Below are 16,335 nucleotides of genomic sequence, written 5' to 3' on the forward strand. Positions count from 1 at the left end.
ACCTTATTTTTCACTGAAGTCTCCAAGGTTTTCAGAAAAGTAATCTAAATGATTTTTCAGAAAATGTAGCGTTATGCTCATATTGCATTTCATCTCTTGCATGCTGGATAACATTTCTTTTGAGAGGTCTCAATAGTTCTCTGCCTTTCTGTTGCCAAAGGAGTTACTAACAACTAAAGAAAAAGCATTCCATGCCCTTGCTTCAACTGTGTTCATTGATGCTGCAAAGTTTGGATCTCTGAGCAGCTTCCTTATTTGTGGGCCACTAAAAACTCCAGCGTTTTTCTTTCTTTTCTTCACTGAGACTTGGAAAGGCTTAGCAGATGTACTTAAAGCAATCTCCATTGTGATCAAGAGCCTTAGCATACCATTGCCCCAAGTTTGATGGGAAATAGCAGCAGGATGATCTTCTTGGTATCTACTAACGGGTTATGAATGATATTTTTCTCTCCAGGTGTTAAACTGCCCCTTTCTGGTTACTTATGTTTTATCCAATGCTTATCTATGGCTCTGCTATCCCAGTAGCAGAGAAAACAAGGGTATTTGGTGTAACCACCTTGCTGCCCTAACAGAAGGTTCATTATATTTACGTCTACACATAATCCCCAGCCATGATCACTGTACTTCAGTGTTTCCAGCACATCCTTAATGTTTTCATACGTTTCTTTGAGTGTCACAGAATGTCCTACTGGAATCGATACATATTTATTTCCATTGTAAAGTAACACGCACTTCAGGCTTCGTTTTGAGCTGTCAATTTTCTTTTACATTATATGAACAATGTTATGTTTATTGTTGACCATGTTTACGTTTTATTAAAGAGCAGAGTGCCGTCACAAAAAGCATTGGCCTTTTAGGTCTCCAGGGCAGATGTATACAGATAAAAATGGTAACTAAGTAATGAGCTACCAAACGTGATGTATAAACCAAGCGCGATGTACAAAGATGGTAACTAAGTAATGAGATACGAAAGAAAAAATGAATGCGACCACATATATTTTCGAAATTCGAAAAGAGGTCTGTGATTAAAAAAAGATTGAGAACCACTAGATTAAAGTTTACTGAAAACTCTGTCATTCTGTGCTACAACAAAACTTCCAGCCAAGGTTTCATCATAGGTGATTTCAATAACAATATTTGATTTGTTGCTGTTATGCGCTCACCGTACCGTCACTAACGAAAGTCAAAATTTGATCAATTTATGAAATTGGGGAAAATGCGCAGCGAGAAAACCTGACGTGATAGAGCAATTCTGAGCTGAGAATTGGATTCAGCAACCAAAACTTAGCCTAAATCAATCATCAAAGTTCATGCAACAAAAAATTTTTTTTGTTTTTGTAGACCAGTGTTATTTATGCAAGCTTAGAACGATAGATATTCCGCCTGAAGTACAATCCCGCCAATCCGTAACAATTAACGTTGGCAAAGTTTACAGTGAGTCAAATTTTCCAAGACGAAATCAGTATTTCCAATTCTTGCAATGAGCTTAATTATGTCTTAGCTATATTTATATCATGTCAGGAATAATTTTTGGTTACATCTTATGCTATTGACAAAATGTTATTTTGTTGAATAAATAGTTTAAAATGTAGACATTTTTACACCGTTTTAATATTTCCAGTCACAAGAAATTGGTTTTGACTTTTATTGTGACTGAGTTAACAGAGTCGTAACCAAACCGGACTCAAGTCGAGTCACCGACTCGAATTATTACAACTCTTTGAGTTACTTCCGATGAGAAAATTGCTAAGTCCATTAACCTGCTACAAGGACATTCTTTGTTCGATATATGTCACTTCCGGTAAATATTTTTATAGAACAGAGCAAGAAAAATAAATTGTTAAAAATCAATTTATGTGTCTGAATTTCTTGAAGACAACAAACGATGAAGAAAACTGTTTAAATGGTGCATAAACTATATTGTTTGGCTCATCTCTTTTTCGAATTGATTTGTAACTCATGACTCCATTAATTTGTGTTGGAATCAGACAAAAAGACGTCCTTGCGCACAGAATTATATTGTCTTCATTATGTGGATTTACAGTATCATATTAAAGCAAGTATTGAGTATGACTCCGTCGCCGCTTTAAATGTTAAAGTTGAGACAATAGGTTAAAATCTAATCCTTAACTATATAGTCCAAGTGGAATATTAGAGAAACAAACACTAATTAAAACCAACCTGCTGTGGCCATTTAAGGCATCATTATAGGTTTAACGTAACTAGTTTCATGGTAGTAGAGCTATATACGATGTACTGTATTAATTTACCGCTTATATTTACTTATGAAAGTTAAGATGCAGTTATGTTAGCAATGAATTTAATTTTTATTTGAATTACATTGGGCATATATATTTACCCCGCTGGATATTTATGTGAAGAGATTTTTTACAATATTCAATTCTCATTAGTTATTGTTATTATTTGCGAAAACAAATACTTATGGGTGTTATTTGGTAAACTACAAATATGGTTATATGCATGTAACTGATTTTATCGTGACGGGCAATTTTTGCGGAAGACGTGGAAGTTTGACAAAGTTTTCTCACTTTCCTGAGCAACGCCATGCATTCAAATTTTCAAGTGTTTTTATTTTATTGACTTTCGCTTACATCAAGCGTTTCTATATATTTAAAAAATGCACTTAAATATATTGGTTGATCCAGCTGATGTAGTGGGAAACACGAGTGTAGACTCCAGGGTAGTTTGGATAGGCACAGCCGATACCCCAGGAAACAACACCGTGGAGCTGGCCGTTACAGTTGACTGGACCGCCAGAGTCACCCTGTTAACAACAAAAAACACATATAATAAGATACTTTTTCGTTCTTTTGTTGTTAGATAAGTTTACAGTTCTTCTAAAATCAAAACAGAGCATCATAAAGTAGAGAGTTGGATATTTATCCACCAAAAGTTTAATCCTATTCGCTCAGTCTAAAAACTAGCTAACTATATTGTAAAAGTAAAAAGCGTGAGTACATCAAACTGATACACAACTTTTAATAGTTAATAAAACAAGAAATACAGTCATTGCAAAAGTTGATGTTTCATAAGTTGTCAGTAAATGTTTTTGGCTCTCCATTTGTATAGTATTACTTGTAAGTCCAAAAATGTAAGTTGCGTGAAAAACAAAAACTTTTACTAGATGTCAAGAACTGCTCATTGGACAATTATTTACATTAGTTTGATTTTCCGCTTTCCCGTGTAGGTTTGCAAGTGTACATGCTATCATGCTATGCCGTACGCATGCCAGATTGCCTGACAACGTAAAATAACTGCCAAAACAAACTTTTTCTTTATGACATGTTTATGTTGAAACAAACTATAGAATGTAGAATTGGGTTACCGGCGTCCAATCTAAGGGTAGGCGATACACTATAAACAGTGTCAAAAATTTACAGAACGTAATTGTTTCACAGCAATTGGGCTATAGGGTTTTACGTCTATGTTATACTTTTGATGGTATTAATGAAGTTATAGACACAATACAATGAATGTTAGCTGCATGTACCTGGCAGGAATCTATGCCCCCTGTTCCAAGTAATCCCAAGCACATCATACCGTCATAAATGTCCCCACCATAGGCGGTATTACAGTCTGCGTTGTCGATAACTGGTACGGTAACTCCATAGGGTGTGTCTGGGTAGTTAGCTTCACAAAGAATGATTGGTTATATGTCTAAGTCTAAATAGATAAGAAATTCAAAAGGTGCATTCGTAGTTTTCACACTTACAGCCAACAATAGCTGTATTTCCCCATCCATAAACGTTGCAGTTGGTGCCAACTGCGGGATCGTCAAAGGCAGCGGGAAGTTCGGCGAACTGAACGGCGCTGTTTTGGCTGATTGAGCTCTACACGAAATTGATACAATACAGAAAAAGTTAGAAACGTCACAAAACGGCGTTTTGTAGCAAATAAATCATACATAGTCATATAAGCGGCAAAAAGCTTATGTTTTTTTGGTAATTTTATGTTTAGCCTTCAATGATTATAATAGCCGAATGATATTAAACCTGAATTTCAAAACTTCTAAAAACTTGAAGTTTAGTTGAGTTGCTATAAATTCTTAAATTTTTTTATAAGCAAAATTACTGAAAGTTGAAGCAACATGATGTCGTTTTCGAGGGTGTTCGTGTTGTATTGAGGGTGAGGAATGGTTCTGACAACATTGGAAGCTTGTTCAGTGCCATCGTTGCCGGAAAGGCTGTGATCTCCAGCAGTGACAGTGAGAGAAGCAGCACTGTAGTAAAAAAATAGAATCTATGCTTTAGGCTTGTGTACCTAAAATTATCTACGTAGTTACGAATATCTCTTTCATACAGGTGCTATACTTACGCGGCATTGCAGTGAGCGGCAGACAAGGCATAGTTAGATGTCAATATGGAACCACCGCACATAAGGCTTCCAAATCGCTTGAGGTTGACAAGGTAAGGAACCTGGTTTGGGCTCAATGGAGAACCTCCGATGATTTTGTCATCATCAGCTCGTGCCAAGGCTGAAAGAGAATGATTGAAAAATTCATTAAAAATTTACTTTTCAATGGTTTTATTTAGAACGTTTTGTAAATTACGAAATTATTTCTATTAATTAGCTTCGGTATAACCTGCAATACCTTATGCAACAAAAAAGCAAAGCACTCACCAACAAGGGCGATCAAGACGAGAAACTTCATCTTTTCAAATTTCGTGTTTTAACTTAATTTTTAAGTCGTAACGAATGATTTAGGACTTGCTTTCTGCTTGTATTTATACCGTTCTTGACTCGTAGCAGGTGTGCTTTTTTCTGGGTTTATTCGTGGCGTTGCGACGTCAAGAAACGGCTGCAATGTTCCCACCTTGAGACAACCACCAGATCTTGAGTGACGTAACCCATAGCGTGACACTTGTGAAGGTTTCATATTGTTGTTAATTAATTTGAGACACACATGAACTACACTGTATTGTTAAATTATTACTTCTCGGTACCAAGTTGTTGTCTGTGATATAAACCAGATTTTGAACTAGATTAAAAAAATTCCACTTAATTTAACATAAAAGAAAAAAAACATACGCTTTTAAGTGTAGTCTATTTTTGTATTGACAAGCGGGAAACCATTGCTGTATGTATATCGTAACTAAGAACTGAACTTCCTTTGTTTAAAACTACATATATATTTAATATTCTATTTCATGCAGAATTGTTGTACTGACGATGCCCATTTGAAAATATTGAATCAAAAATATCAAAATATTTTAAATATTTTTGATTCGGTAAATATTCCCATTGCCTGTCCACATTAATGCTGCTGGTAAATTAAGTACAGCAAATAAACTTTTTCTTTGTTTGACTTGGTCGTAAATTGTTGATAAGTTTAAATATAGCAAATTAAATGTTTGTATAAGATAGCGTTGCATGCATTGCGCTGAAGCCAAACTTGGCTTGGTGATTGGCATGAACAGTGCGCGACCTTATACGATGCATTCAAAAATGTTTAATGTACCGTGGAAACAATTGCTTGACAGTAAATCTATTTGTAAATTTTATTTGATGATTAATATTTAAACTTAAATATTTCAGATTAATATCAAATGACAAGACTACATTCGGATAAAGATGTTTCCGTAAACAATTTCAAACCACATGCGCAACTGAACCTATTGAGCCTAATTGACATACAGCGGTGTAGGTTGTATCATTGCAGGTCATTTTCAATCTACTTGTTCTACTGCATTTTCCATGAATATTTTCAATAAGCATATATAGTATGTAAATTACGATTAAGATGTTTCGAGCGCAGTATAAACAGTGTTCATTAAATTCATATGGTCCGACCAGAGAGGAAATCTTCTTATCTTCTGTGTTTCCATGTCATGCTATTTACAGTTTCTCTATCTTATAACGGGTAATTTCTTGTACGGTAAAAGTGGTTGCAAAAAGCTTTAAAAAAGTGTTTATAAACACTGCATTAAGTTCGAAGCTACACGTTTCTTTGATAAGGTTTGTTCTTTGTCACACCATATATAGTATTGTCTGCCAAGACAGATTCGTAAACGGTTTATTTTAGGCCTGCATGTAACGTGGTACGATAAAACCATAGTTACCATAAATATAGACTTTCAGCGTACAACATACAAGACAAAGAAATAGAGCGAAACACACAGCGAAATTATAATCACAATCAATATACAGTGTTGGTGGTTAGAATAGTCTTTGATGGAGACACCGACATACAACTTAGCAATGTACAGAACAGAATGTTATACTTACATTTCTGTAAGATTAATCATACAAGCTTAGAACGATAGATGTTCCGCCTGAAGTACAATCCGTAACAATTAACGTTGGCAAACTTTAAAGTCAGTCAAATTTTCCAAGACAAAATCAGTATTTTCAATTCTTGCAATGAGGTTAATTATGTCTTAGCCATATGTAAATCATGCCAGGAATAATTTTTGGTTACATCTCATGCTATTGACAAAATGTTGTTTTGTTGAAGAAGTCGTCTAAAATCTAAACATTTTTACACCGTTTTAATATTTCCGGTCACCATAACTTGGTTTTGACTTTTATTGTGACTGAGTTAACAGAGTCGTAACCAAATCGGACTCAAGTCGAGCCACTGACTCGAAGTATCTCAGCCTTGTGGTTTACTCCCAATGAGAAGATTCCTAAGTTGATTATCTTGCTATAAGGACACACTTTGGTCTATATATACTATTTCAGACAAATATTTCTATAGAACAGAGCAAGAAAGCTATATTGTTCAAAATCAATCCATGTGTCTAAATTTCTTGAAGATTACAAGTGATGAAGAAAACTGTTTATATGCTGTACAAACTATATTGTTTGACTCATCTCTTTTTCCAGTTGGTTTGCAACTTCTGACTCAATTAATCTGTGTGGGAATCAGATAAAAGGTCGTCCTTGCACACAGAATTATATTGTCTTCATTATATGGATTTAGTATTGAGTATGACTCCGTCGCCGCTTTAAATGTTGAAGTTGAGACAATAAGTTAAAATCTAATCCTTAACTATATAGTCCAAGTCGAATAATAGAGAAACAGACACTAATTAACACCAACCTGCTGTGGCCATTTAAAGCATCATTAGGTTTAACGCGACTAGTTTCATGGTAGTAGATTTATATACAGTGAAATGTAATGTATACCTAAACTTATGAAAGTTAATATGCAGTTATGTTAGCAATGAATTTAATTATTACGTGATTTACATTGGGCTTATATATTGGTTCCCGCTGGATATTTTATTAAATGGAGTTTTTACAATATTCAATTGTTATTAGTTATTGTTATTATTTGCGAAGAAAAGTACTTGAGGGTGTGATGTGGTAAATTACATATACGGTTATATGCATGTAACTGATTTTATCTTGACGGGCAATTTTTACGGAAGACGTGGAAGTTTGACAAAGTTTTCTCACTTTCCTGAGCAACGCCATGCAATCAAATTTTCACATGTTTTTTTTATTTTATTGACTTTCGCTTACATCAAGCGTTTCTATACATTTAATCACAATGTTTCATCACAATGCACTTAAACGTATTGGTTGATCCAGCTGATGTAGTGGGAAACGCGAGTGTAGACTCCAGGGTAGTCGGGATAGGCACAGCCGATACCCCAGGAAACAACACCGTGGAGCTGGCCGTTGCAGTTGACTGGACCGCCAGAGTCACCCTGTTAACAAAAAATACATATAATAGGATACTTTTTGTTCTTTTGTTGTTAGATAAGTTTACAGCTCCATTCAAAAACAAAACAGAGCATCACAAAGTAGAGAGTTGGATATTTATCCACCAAAAGTTTAATTCTATTCACTCAGTCTAAAAACTATCTAAAAGTAAAAAGCGTGGGTACATCAAACTGATACACAACTTTTAATAGTTAATAAAACAAGAAATACAGTCATTGCAAAAGTTGATGTTTCATAAGTTGTCAGTAGGCCTAAATGTTTTTGGCTTTCCATTCGTGTAGTATTACTTGTAAGTCCAAAAATGTAAGTTGCGTGAAAAACAAAAACTTTTGCTAGCTGCTAAGAACTGTGCATTGAACAATTATTTACTTTAGTTTGATTTGCCGCTTTTTCATGTAGATTTGCAAGTGTACATGCTATCATGCTATGCCGTACGCATGCCAGATTGCCTGACAACGTAAAAAATCGCCAAAACAAACTTTTTCTTTACGACTTGTTTATGTTCAAGCAAAATATAGAATGTAGAATTTAGGCGTCCAATCTAAGGGTAGGCGGTACACTATAAACAGTGTCAAAAACTTACAGAACGTAATTGTTTCGCAGCAATTGGGCGATAGGGTTTTACGTCTATGCTATACTTTTGATGGTATTAATGAAGTCATAGACACAATACAATGCATGCTAGCTGCATGTACCTGGCAGGAATCTTTGCCTCCTGTTCCAAGTAATCCCAAGCACATCATACCGTCATAAATGTCCCCACCATAGGCGACATTACAGTCTGCGTTGTCGATAACTGGTACGGTAACTCCATAGGGTGTGTCTGGGTAGTTAGCTGCACAAAGAATAATTGGTTATATGTTTAAGCAGTGGTGGCATTCAAATATTTTAACATCCAGTTTTCTCATTAGCAGCATGCCATATTAACCGGAGGCCGATATACACATAGGCCTATACATACGCTAGTTAACAACTGGTTCGCGGAGGTCATTAAAATTCCACGAACCAGTTCGCACAAACCGGTGCAAACCGGCAGAATCCTACCACTGTGTCTAAGTAGATAAGAAATTCAAAAGACGCATTTGTAGTTTTCACACTTACAGCCAATAATAGCTGTATTTCCCCATCCATAAACGTTGCAGTTGGTTCCAACTGCGGGATCGACATTGGCAGCGGGAAGTTCGGCGAACTGAACGTAGCTGCTTTGCCTGATTGAGCTCTACACGAAGTTGATACAATACAGAAAAAGTTCGAAACATAACAAAACGGCGTTTTGTAGCAAATAAGCCATACATAGTCATATAGGCGGTAATCAGTCTACTTTTTTTGTTAATTTTATGTTGAGTCTCCAGTGATTATAATAGCCGAATGATATTAAACCTGAATTTCAAAACTTCTAAAAACTTGAAGTTTAGTTGAGTTGCTATAAATTCTTAATTTTTTTTATAAGCAAAATTACTGAAAGTTGAAGCAACATGATGTCGTTTTCGAGGGTGTTCGTGTTGTATTGAGGGTGAGGAATGGTTCTGACAACATTGGAAGCTTGTTCAGTGCCATCGTTGCCGGAAAGGCTGTGATCTCCAGCAGTGACAGTGAGACTAGCAGCACTGAAGTGAAAAGAGAATGGAAGGTTTGTGCAACGTACCTAAAATTGTTTACGTAGTTACGTATATCTCTTTCATACAGGTGCTATACTTACGCGGTATTGCAGTGAGCGGCAGACAAGGCATAGGAAGACGACAAGATGGAACCACCGCACATGAGGCTTCCAAATCGCTTGAGGTTGACAAGGTAAGGAACCTGGTTTGGGCTCAATGTAGTACCTCCAATGATTTTGTCATCATCAGCTCGTGCCAAGGCTGAAAGAAAATAATTTAAAATTTTCTACTGTACTTACAAATTCGTTGGTGTAACTAACCGTTTGCATGATATGATCTAAGAGTTATTCATAAGCCTGCAAGTACAGCCTATGTCCAAAAATTTTATTGGCTATTTGCTACATAACAAATGCTATGGAACTATACGTTACCGTTTGGTCTCAACTTATATATTAAACGCTGGTTTTACATAATATTGCATGATATACATAATATACATGACAAGAAACAAGCAACATTAATCGATAATATATTGCATATAGGCCTAGTTCGTTTTTAATTTGCTCTTAAAGATAGTCGCTTCTTGTATCCGAAGAGAATCTCTTTTTTGAAAAAACAAAAAGGAAAAGATATATGTTTTTAAACAACATGCGTTTTCAACACTGCATCAATAGTTTCATTTTGAAATTTCGTGCCTTCTCCTTACACGGAGCTTTGGCGCAGTATATCAGCCTATCACCTGCTGAAATTTAAATAACAAAAAATCAAAGCACTCACCAATAAGGGAGATCAAGACGAGAAACTTCATCATGTCAGATTTCGTGCTTAACTTAAGTTGTAAGTTGTTACGAATGATTTGAGTGATGAATTCTGCCTGTATTTATACCGTTGTTTGGGTCCACGTGTAAATTGTTATTTCTGGAATTGTTACGATAAGAAACGATCTTATTTTTCCCACTGTGTGATTAACACCATATGTGTAATGACTTCATTGCTCACGCCATGGACCAAATTAACTTATACTTTGTTTAAGTTTAATATGTGCTTTGTACTCACTCGTGTTCGCTAAGTGTCATTTTCATTTGATATGAAACATATATGCTGTTGCAGGTCTGAACTTTTAATGCATTTTATACCTTAAAGCATAGTCTCGCTAAGTGAAAAGCAACTGTGTTTATACAAATTATTTTGACAAGATTACGCAGTAAACCGATGTGTTAAAAATGTTTGAAAAAGCTTGCCGATGGCTCACATAATAAACGTATTAGTTTCACCGCGTTTTCACTGGTGCTTATCCTTATACTGTGTTAACGCATATTGCGTCAAACTAATTGTATCATATACTGTAGAAGAACCATCTCTATTGCTTTTGTGACGCTACAAAAACCATATTAAAATCATGCCGACTATGGTAGCATGCTACAAAATCATATCGTTTAATTTATTACAAATACAGGCCAGAAAGGCTAACGTTGATGCAGCTGTACAAATATTCAAAACGAATACTCATATCAATTTCGACAAACCTGAATCTCTTTTCAGTATACAAGAAACTTTCCATCAGATTGAAAACATTTACACCAGAGTCGCTTAAATACCCCTTCTAATCGCAAGAGCAATTTATTTTGGATCGTTTTGTTGAAGTTATAACAAGAATATTTTAAAGGATGTTTTCAGTGTTGAACCAAATAGTAACTGATATGCGCAATGTATAGGCCTATGTGTAAAACCGTACCGCAGCAATACCGTTTTACTTCAAGTAAAAACTGCTCTATTGTAAATGAGCCGTAACAAGAGTTATCACTGAACCTATGAGGCAGTGGATGAACCGTATTTCACCAAAACTAGGTCATATTCATTCTGTTGCAAAGATGCGCTGCAACGAATTGCCGACACCTTTGGTTTAAAAATATCTTTGCATAAGAGATTTTTAGGATAGGTTGCTGGGTTTTGAAAATAAAGTACTGCATAGTACTTTAAAAGTACTTTAAATGTAATCCTCGTCTTATATTGAAAGAAATACGGAATTCAACATTTTGCAAAAGGTTTGTGTTTGGAGTCTGCACATTTCTTCGTTGCAAAGGGATAGCTGTGTTTGCTACTGTAGATGACATCAACTTTTTCTTGAAATGGACGCGAGCTTTGCTAAGACAAAGTGAGGCAGTTGGCAGTTTTCTCACAACGTAGCAGAATTAGTGTAATTAATTGGTCGTGGTTAATTTGGAACTAAATTGGTTAAACAAGAGCAAGCGCTTAAAATAAGCCAAAACAAATTAAGGAACTAACTAAGGATATGAATAGTTCCTTAAACACTCTGTGCACTTTCCCACGGTCTCTTGCGTTATTGGTTACTGTAATACTGGGAGTGTTGTCATTGTTTACTCACTATTCATACACTATGGTCTGTAGGGTATTGCTAGGGACTATAAGCCGTTGCTTATTTCTATAAATTTCCTAGAATTTGGCACAAAACATTTTTAATGCCAAGCTACTTTTGACAAAATACTTAACTCGGGATGTACTTGATTTGATTGCCTACGTAAAACTCCACCCTGCCTACGGCCTATAGAAATACATACCTCTCATCCTTTTTTCATGATGGGTTATAAGTTATAACAATACAACCTTGCTGTTTGTACCTGGGATTAATGAGAATATTAGCAAGTGATTACACCATCTAAGCCAGGGGTGTCCTACCTTTTTGGCCAAAGGGCCACATGCGATTTACGAATGATTGCGCCGGCCACTTGAGTGTTTATGGCTAATTTCTAATTAAAACCCTCACATCAAAATTCTAATCTTAGAAATAAATTGTGATGCAATAAAATTAACTTGAAAAGTGGTGCACCCCTGCACTAGAGACTATAGTACATTATCTATCTATTGCTCAACTATGTATATTATCTTTTATCTCTACTATCTATTGCTCTATAGCAGCGGTTCCCAAACTTTTCTAAAAATTTTGCCTGGTGGACCCTTTGCAATTATTTTGATATTTCGCGGCCCTATAAAAATCAAAGAATGCTATTAGAAAAATGCAAAAACCACACCAATGAAAGAAAAAGTAAAAACTAACAAATACAGTAAGCGTTTAATGGGATGGGTGCACTTGTTTTGCTGCAATTAACTCATCAATGTTTGGTTTGGTTTTGGATAGCGCAACTCTCATGTCGTGTATTACATCCAGTCGGTTTCGGTATTTTTTTTTCATATTGAGTAGAGTGGAAATAGTAATAGTACAGCTATAATTTTGAAAACATTCGCTAACTAAAGACTAATATAAATTAAGCATTACACCCAAGAAAGCTATATAATCGAATCACAATCATTGCTGTACATTGCGGACCCTCTGAAACTGCTTTAAAGCTTTAAAGACTAATTCTCATTGCGGACCCTCTGAAACTGCTTAACAGTTGGTCGCAGACCCCAGTTTGGGAACCGCTGCTCTATAGCATAGACTATAGAGCAATAGACAAAGAAAGCAAAAAATAAATGCGAATTTCTAGGAATGTAAGTTTGCCATAAATTACGTAGGCGATTCAGTTGATAATATAAGTCATTTCGAAAAATACCGCGCGGGCCACTCAGAACCTTCTCGCGGGCCACGCGTTGGACTCGCCTGATCTTAGCCTTCTACCAGAGCGTTCCTTAAATCTATGGAAAACCTAGAAATCTCTCCGCACGTGGGTCAAACATTTTTTCTATAGTTTTAGCTGTGAAGTACTGCTTGACTTGTCGCTATTAAATATATAACAAGAATCTTATTATGAATTTACGAAGGCTTTCGACTGTCTTTGAACTGTATGTTAATGAACTTTTTCCGTTTGTAACTGTTCTATTCACATTTATAATTAAATTAACAGGTTTAGGTGGTGTATGGGTTGTTTGGTATAAAGCCAGCAAACATCCTTATCGAGAACTGGAGGTTATAACTTGCAAAGTAATCCTAGAAGAATATTTAAAAACAAATAAACAAGGCCAGATGGTGCATATATAAGTAGTTGTGAAATAAACGACGAACATGATAAAATGCCCACAAAAAGTAGTTTTTTTGCCTGTCATATGAAGCTTTTATAGTAGGCTATTACGCATTTTTCTTTTCACTGGGCCTATTACCCAAGCTTTGCAGAACATGATTGTTGGCCTCCACCGAATTCGTTACCGAGTAGGAATTACGCTGAGGACCGATTTGTTTTTACAGTTGCAGAAGCATGTGCTGTATGTGCATTTGAGCATGACTGTGGCAAAAGAAAACTGCGATCACGTGACCAAGTTTCTCGCCATGGTGTCATTGGTAAAGTTAAACGAACGAAAAAAGGTGAAAAATGGCGATTGAGGCACATCGGGAAATTTAGCTTACTATTAGAAAGACAATAAATTTCAAAATAAGACATAAATAAAGAAGAACCAAAGAAAATAAAACACGACGGGAAAATTGATAAAAATCAAGCTTATTCAGGACGGGAAGGGCATGAGTAAAGGCCTACTCAGTCATGCATTGACCATGCACATATAAGTCATTAATTGAAAGTTTTTAAAAGAAATGACGCTCCATTCTCAAAAGCCTGTTTGTTAAGGGGTGAGTTAAAAGTGTTTTTATAATCTGTCAATCACTTTTTAATATTGTGAAAATGTATATTTTGATTTTTGATGTTGTGGATTTACAGCATTGGCGTATGTGGTATTTGAAGGCCGATTTTCCTTATTTGCACCCTGTATATTTTCAAATCTCATTTGATTTGACCTACGCTCTGAAAAAGGATAATTTGGTTACTATATGTAACTAGGCAGCGTTATGTAAATAAAAAATATGAATTTAACTGCAGTTGTCGTGGGCGTGGCCATTACTATACTCGATGATATTTGATTTATTTCATTTCCACGCCTTATATTTACGATTAACTTTATTTGTTCGTTCCCGTCGCGCTGATGACAAAAAATAAAAATAATGAAAAAGATGAAAAAGTCTTTTCTGAATATCTATCTTAGAAAATATGAATGACATCAAAATTTTCTATTACATTTCATCTCGATTGAACAATAAACAGCTCCGTGTCAGCATCCGCAAATGCATTGTTGAAAGCAGGCATCGAAAATTTCCTCACAATGCTTGATAACTAAAACGACAAGCAACCTACTGTGTTTGACGATCAACCAATTATGTTCTTGGCTATTGTCATGGATTTATAACAATACCGTCTGCATAGTGTAATTTTCACAGCAAGCTACGAAATGACATAGGCCTACAAGAACAAAAAAGATAAAAACGCCTATGACCGCCCAAAATAGGTTTAAGAGAAGACAGCATGGTCAGCCCTAAGTACGCCAATGAGTGTTTGGAAAACAAAGAAAATAAAGTTAAATGTGGGTTGAATTGTTGTAATGTAGACCTAACCGTTGGTGTAAGGCGTTCGTCATCTTGTCTGTTAGTAAGCGGAAGGGCACCATGTTCAACTGTTCATTTTCCGAAAAAGTCTATGAGTTTTTCATTTTTCACAGCTTGTATTTTATGTCGGTGGTCTATTAGACAAAGAGTGTGAGTAGTGGTCAGTCGTTTTTTACAAAAAAGCTCTTTGGAGGCGTCTGTCTGTCAAGTTATGCTCATGCTTCGATTGGCACATGTTGTTTGCAAATAAAATGAACTCAAGATACTAAAGTTAGTCTCAGTTGTTGGCCAGGAACAGATCAGCAAATCATAGAAACGTATCGTTTCTTGCTATGTTGCCTATCATGGTATTGACTCCGGTAAGACTGGAACGCAACCTTTGATTGGAGTCAAGAACGGAGTCAGCTTAGCAAAGCAACGCCATTCAGTTTTGTGGTATAGGCTAATCGAATGATAGAATGCACGACAGTGATCAGAAGGATGTTGGGAAGAATGTGCAACTTTTGTCGTTTTGTACTAACTTATTATTACCGCCGTTTAACCCAATATATGAACTTTCCTTTCTGCTGCAACAAGTGGTATTGTTTTTAACGACAACCAACATCGCTCCGACAAGAGGTTGCACCGAACGGATAACTCGTTTTGTCTGATAGGCGATTTACTGGACATAGCCCAATCTTTTAGAATTTTACTTAGTGGCTTATTAACGCACGGGCGTCGATGTTCAATTCACACGTAAGAACTTTTTGAAAAATGTTATATTTACTGCAAGTTTACGCACACGGTAGTTCTGATGGTGTGTATTTGTTATTACCTTGCCAGAAATTTAGAAATTATAGATTTGTTTAAACATTATTGTTTATAATTTTGGTCTTTAATCGTGTCATATTGCCTAGTGCCCTAGTTTATACTATGTTTTCCACATGTCTCAAATTACTGACGTAAAATCATTAACCTTTTTTAACGTTTCCTGCCTTCCGTTGTGTGTTCATTATCTGTAGGCTACCTCATTTATTCCTTTGTGCTATCTCTGATAAGGGTATACTCTTGTCGAACCCTCGGACATGTTTAACTTTAATGTGTGAATTCTTTTTGTCAGTTGCTGTGGTTTTATTGTCTAATGATGAATAGCATACCTGCTTTTTCACTTCTTTGAAGGTAGGAAAATGCTATGTAGGGTTTGCTATTTTGTCCGCTAGATAGCGACAGGGAAATACGCACTTTTTGCTGAGTAAGTCATTCTTTGTACAGTATTTCGTTTCAGTCGTATTTTCGACAAGGAAGCACAAAAATACACTTTATAGACGTTTCACCACTTGAAGTTATAGGCCTACATGTGCTTCGACACATGTAGTTTGCCACTAATATAATTTAAGTTAATCTCAGTTGTGGACCAAGAACAGCTTAACAATGTTCATATATCCCATAGCGTAATAATGACTAACTTTTCCTTACTCTAAAGTTGCGTGTAACCTTTTTCGCGTAACCAACATTGCACATGAAAGGACATTTCTAAATTACTCTAGAGTCTAGACTACATTGTAAAGATATGTTTAATTAATCTCTCCTTTACCATTGAATGAGTTATTTTTGAGGTTATCTTATTGTTTGCGCTTTTTCTTCTAAAAAATGTTAATGTGAAATTGCTTGACTTCTAGA

The 16,335-nt window shown here is 35.7% G+C and overlaps 2 protein-coding genes across 2 annotated transcripts; both read right to left on the reverse strand.

Moving 5' to 3' along the window:
- Nucleotides 1–2,570: 2,570 nt before the first annotated feature.
- LOC143462499 (trypsin-like) lies at nucleotides 2,571–4,779 on the reverse strand. Its single transcript, XM_076960691.1, has 6 exons — nucleotides 4,642–4,779; nucleotides 4,336–4,495; nucleotides 4,093–4,240; nucleotides 3,734–3,851; nucleotides 3,512–3,651; nucleotides 2,571–2,785 (listed from the first exon to the last, which is right to left on the reverse strand). Exons 1-6 carry the CDS (start codon nucleotides 4,670–4,672, stop codon nucleotides 2,645–2,647), a joined length of 738 nt encoding a protein of 245 aa, XP_076816806.1. The 5' UTR covers nucleotides 4,673–4,779; the 3' UTR covers nucleotides 2,571–2,644.
- A 2,670-nt stretch (nucleotides 4,780–7,449) lies between these two features.
- Nucleotides 7,450–10,227, reverse strand: LOC143462498 (trypsin-like). Its single transcript, XM_076960690.1, has 6 exons — nucleotides 10,068–10,227; nucleotides 9,392–9,551; nucleotides 9,152–9,299; nucleotides 8,794–8,911; nucleotides 8,388–8,527; nucleotides 7,450–7,676 (listed from the first exon to the last, which is right to left on the reverse strand). Exons 1-6 carry the CDS (start codon nucleotides 10,099–10,101, stop codon nucleotides 7,536–7,538), a joined length of 741 nt encoding a protein of 246 aa, XP_076816805.1. The 5' UTR covers nucleotides 10,102–10,227; the 3' UTR covers nucleotides 7,450–7,535.
- Nucleotides 10,228–16,335: the final 6,108 nt, after the last annotated feature.

The sequence above is a fragment of the Clavelina lepadiformis genome, chromosome 6, assembly GCF_947623445.1.
Source record: "Clavelina lepadiformis chromosome 6, kaClaLepa1.1, whole genome shotgun sequence".
Classification (NCBI taxonomy): Eukaryota; Metazoa; Chordata; class Ascidiacea; order Aplousobranchia; family Clavelinidae; genus Clavelina; species Clavelina lepadiformis.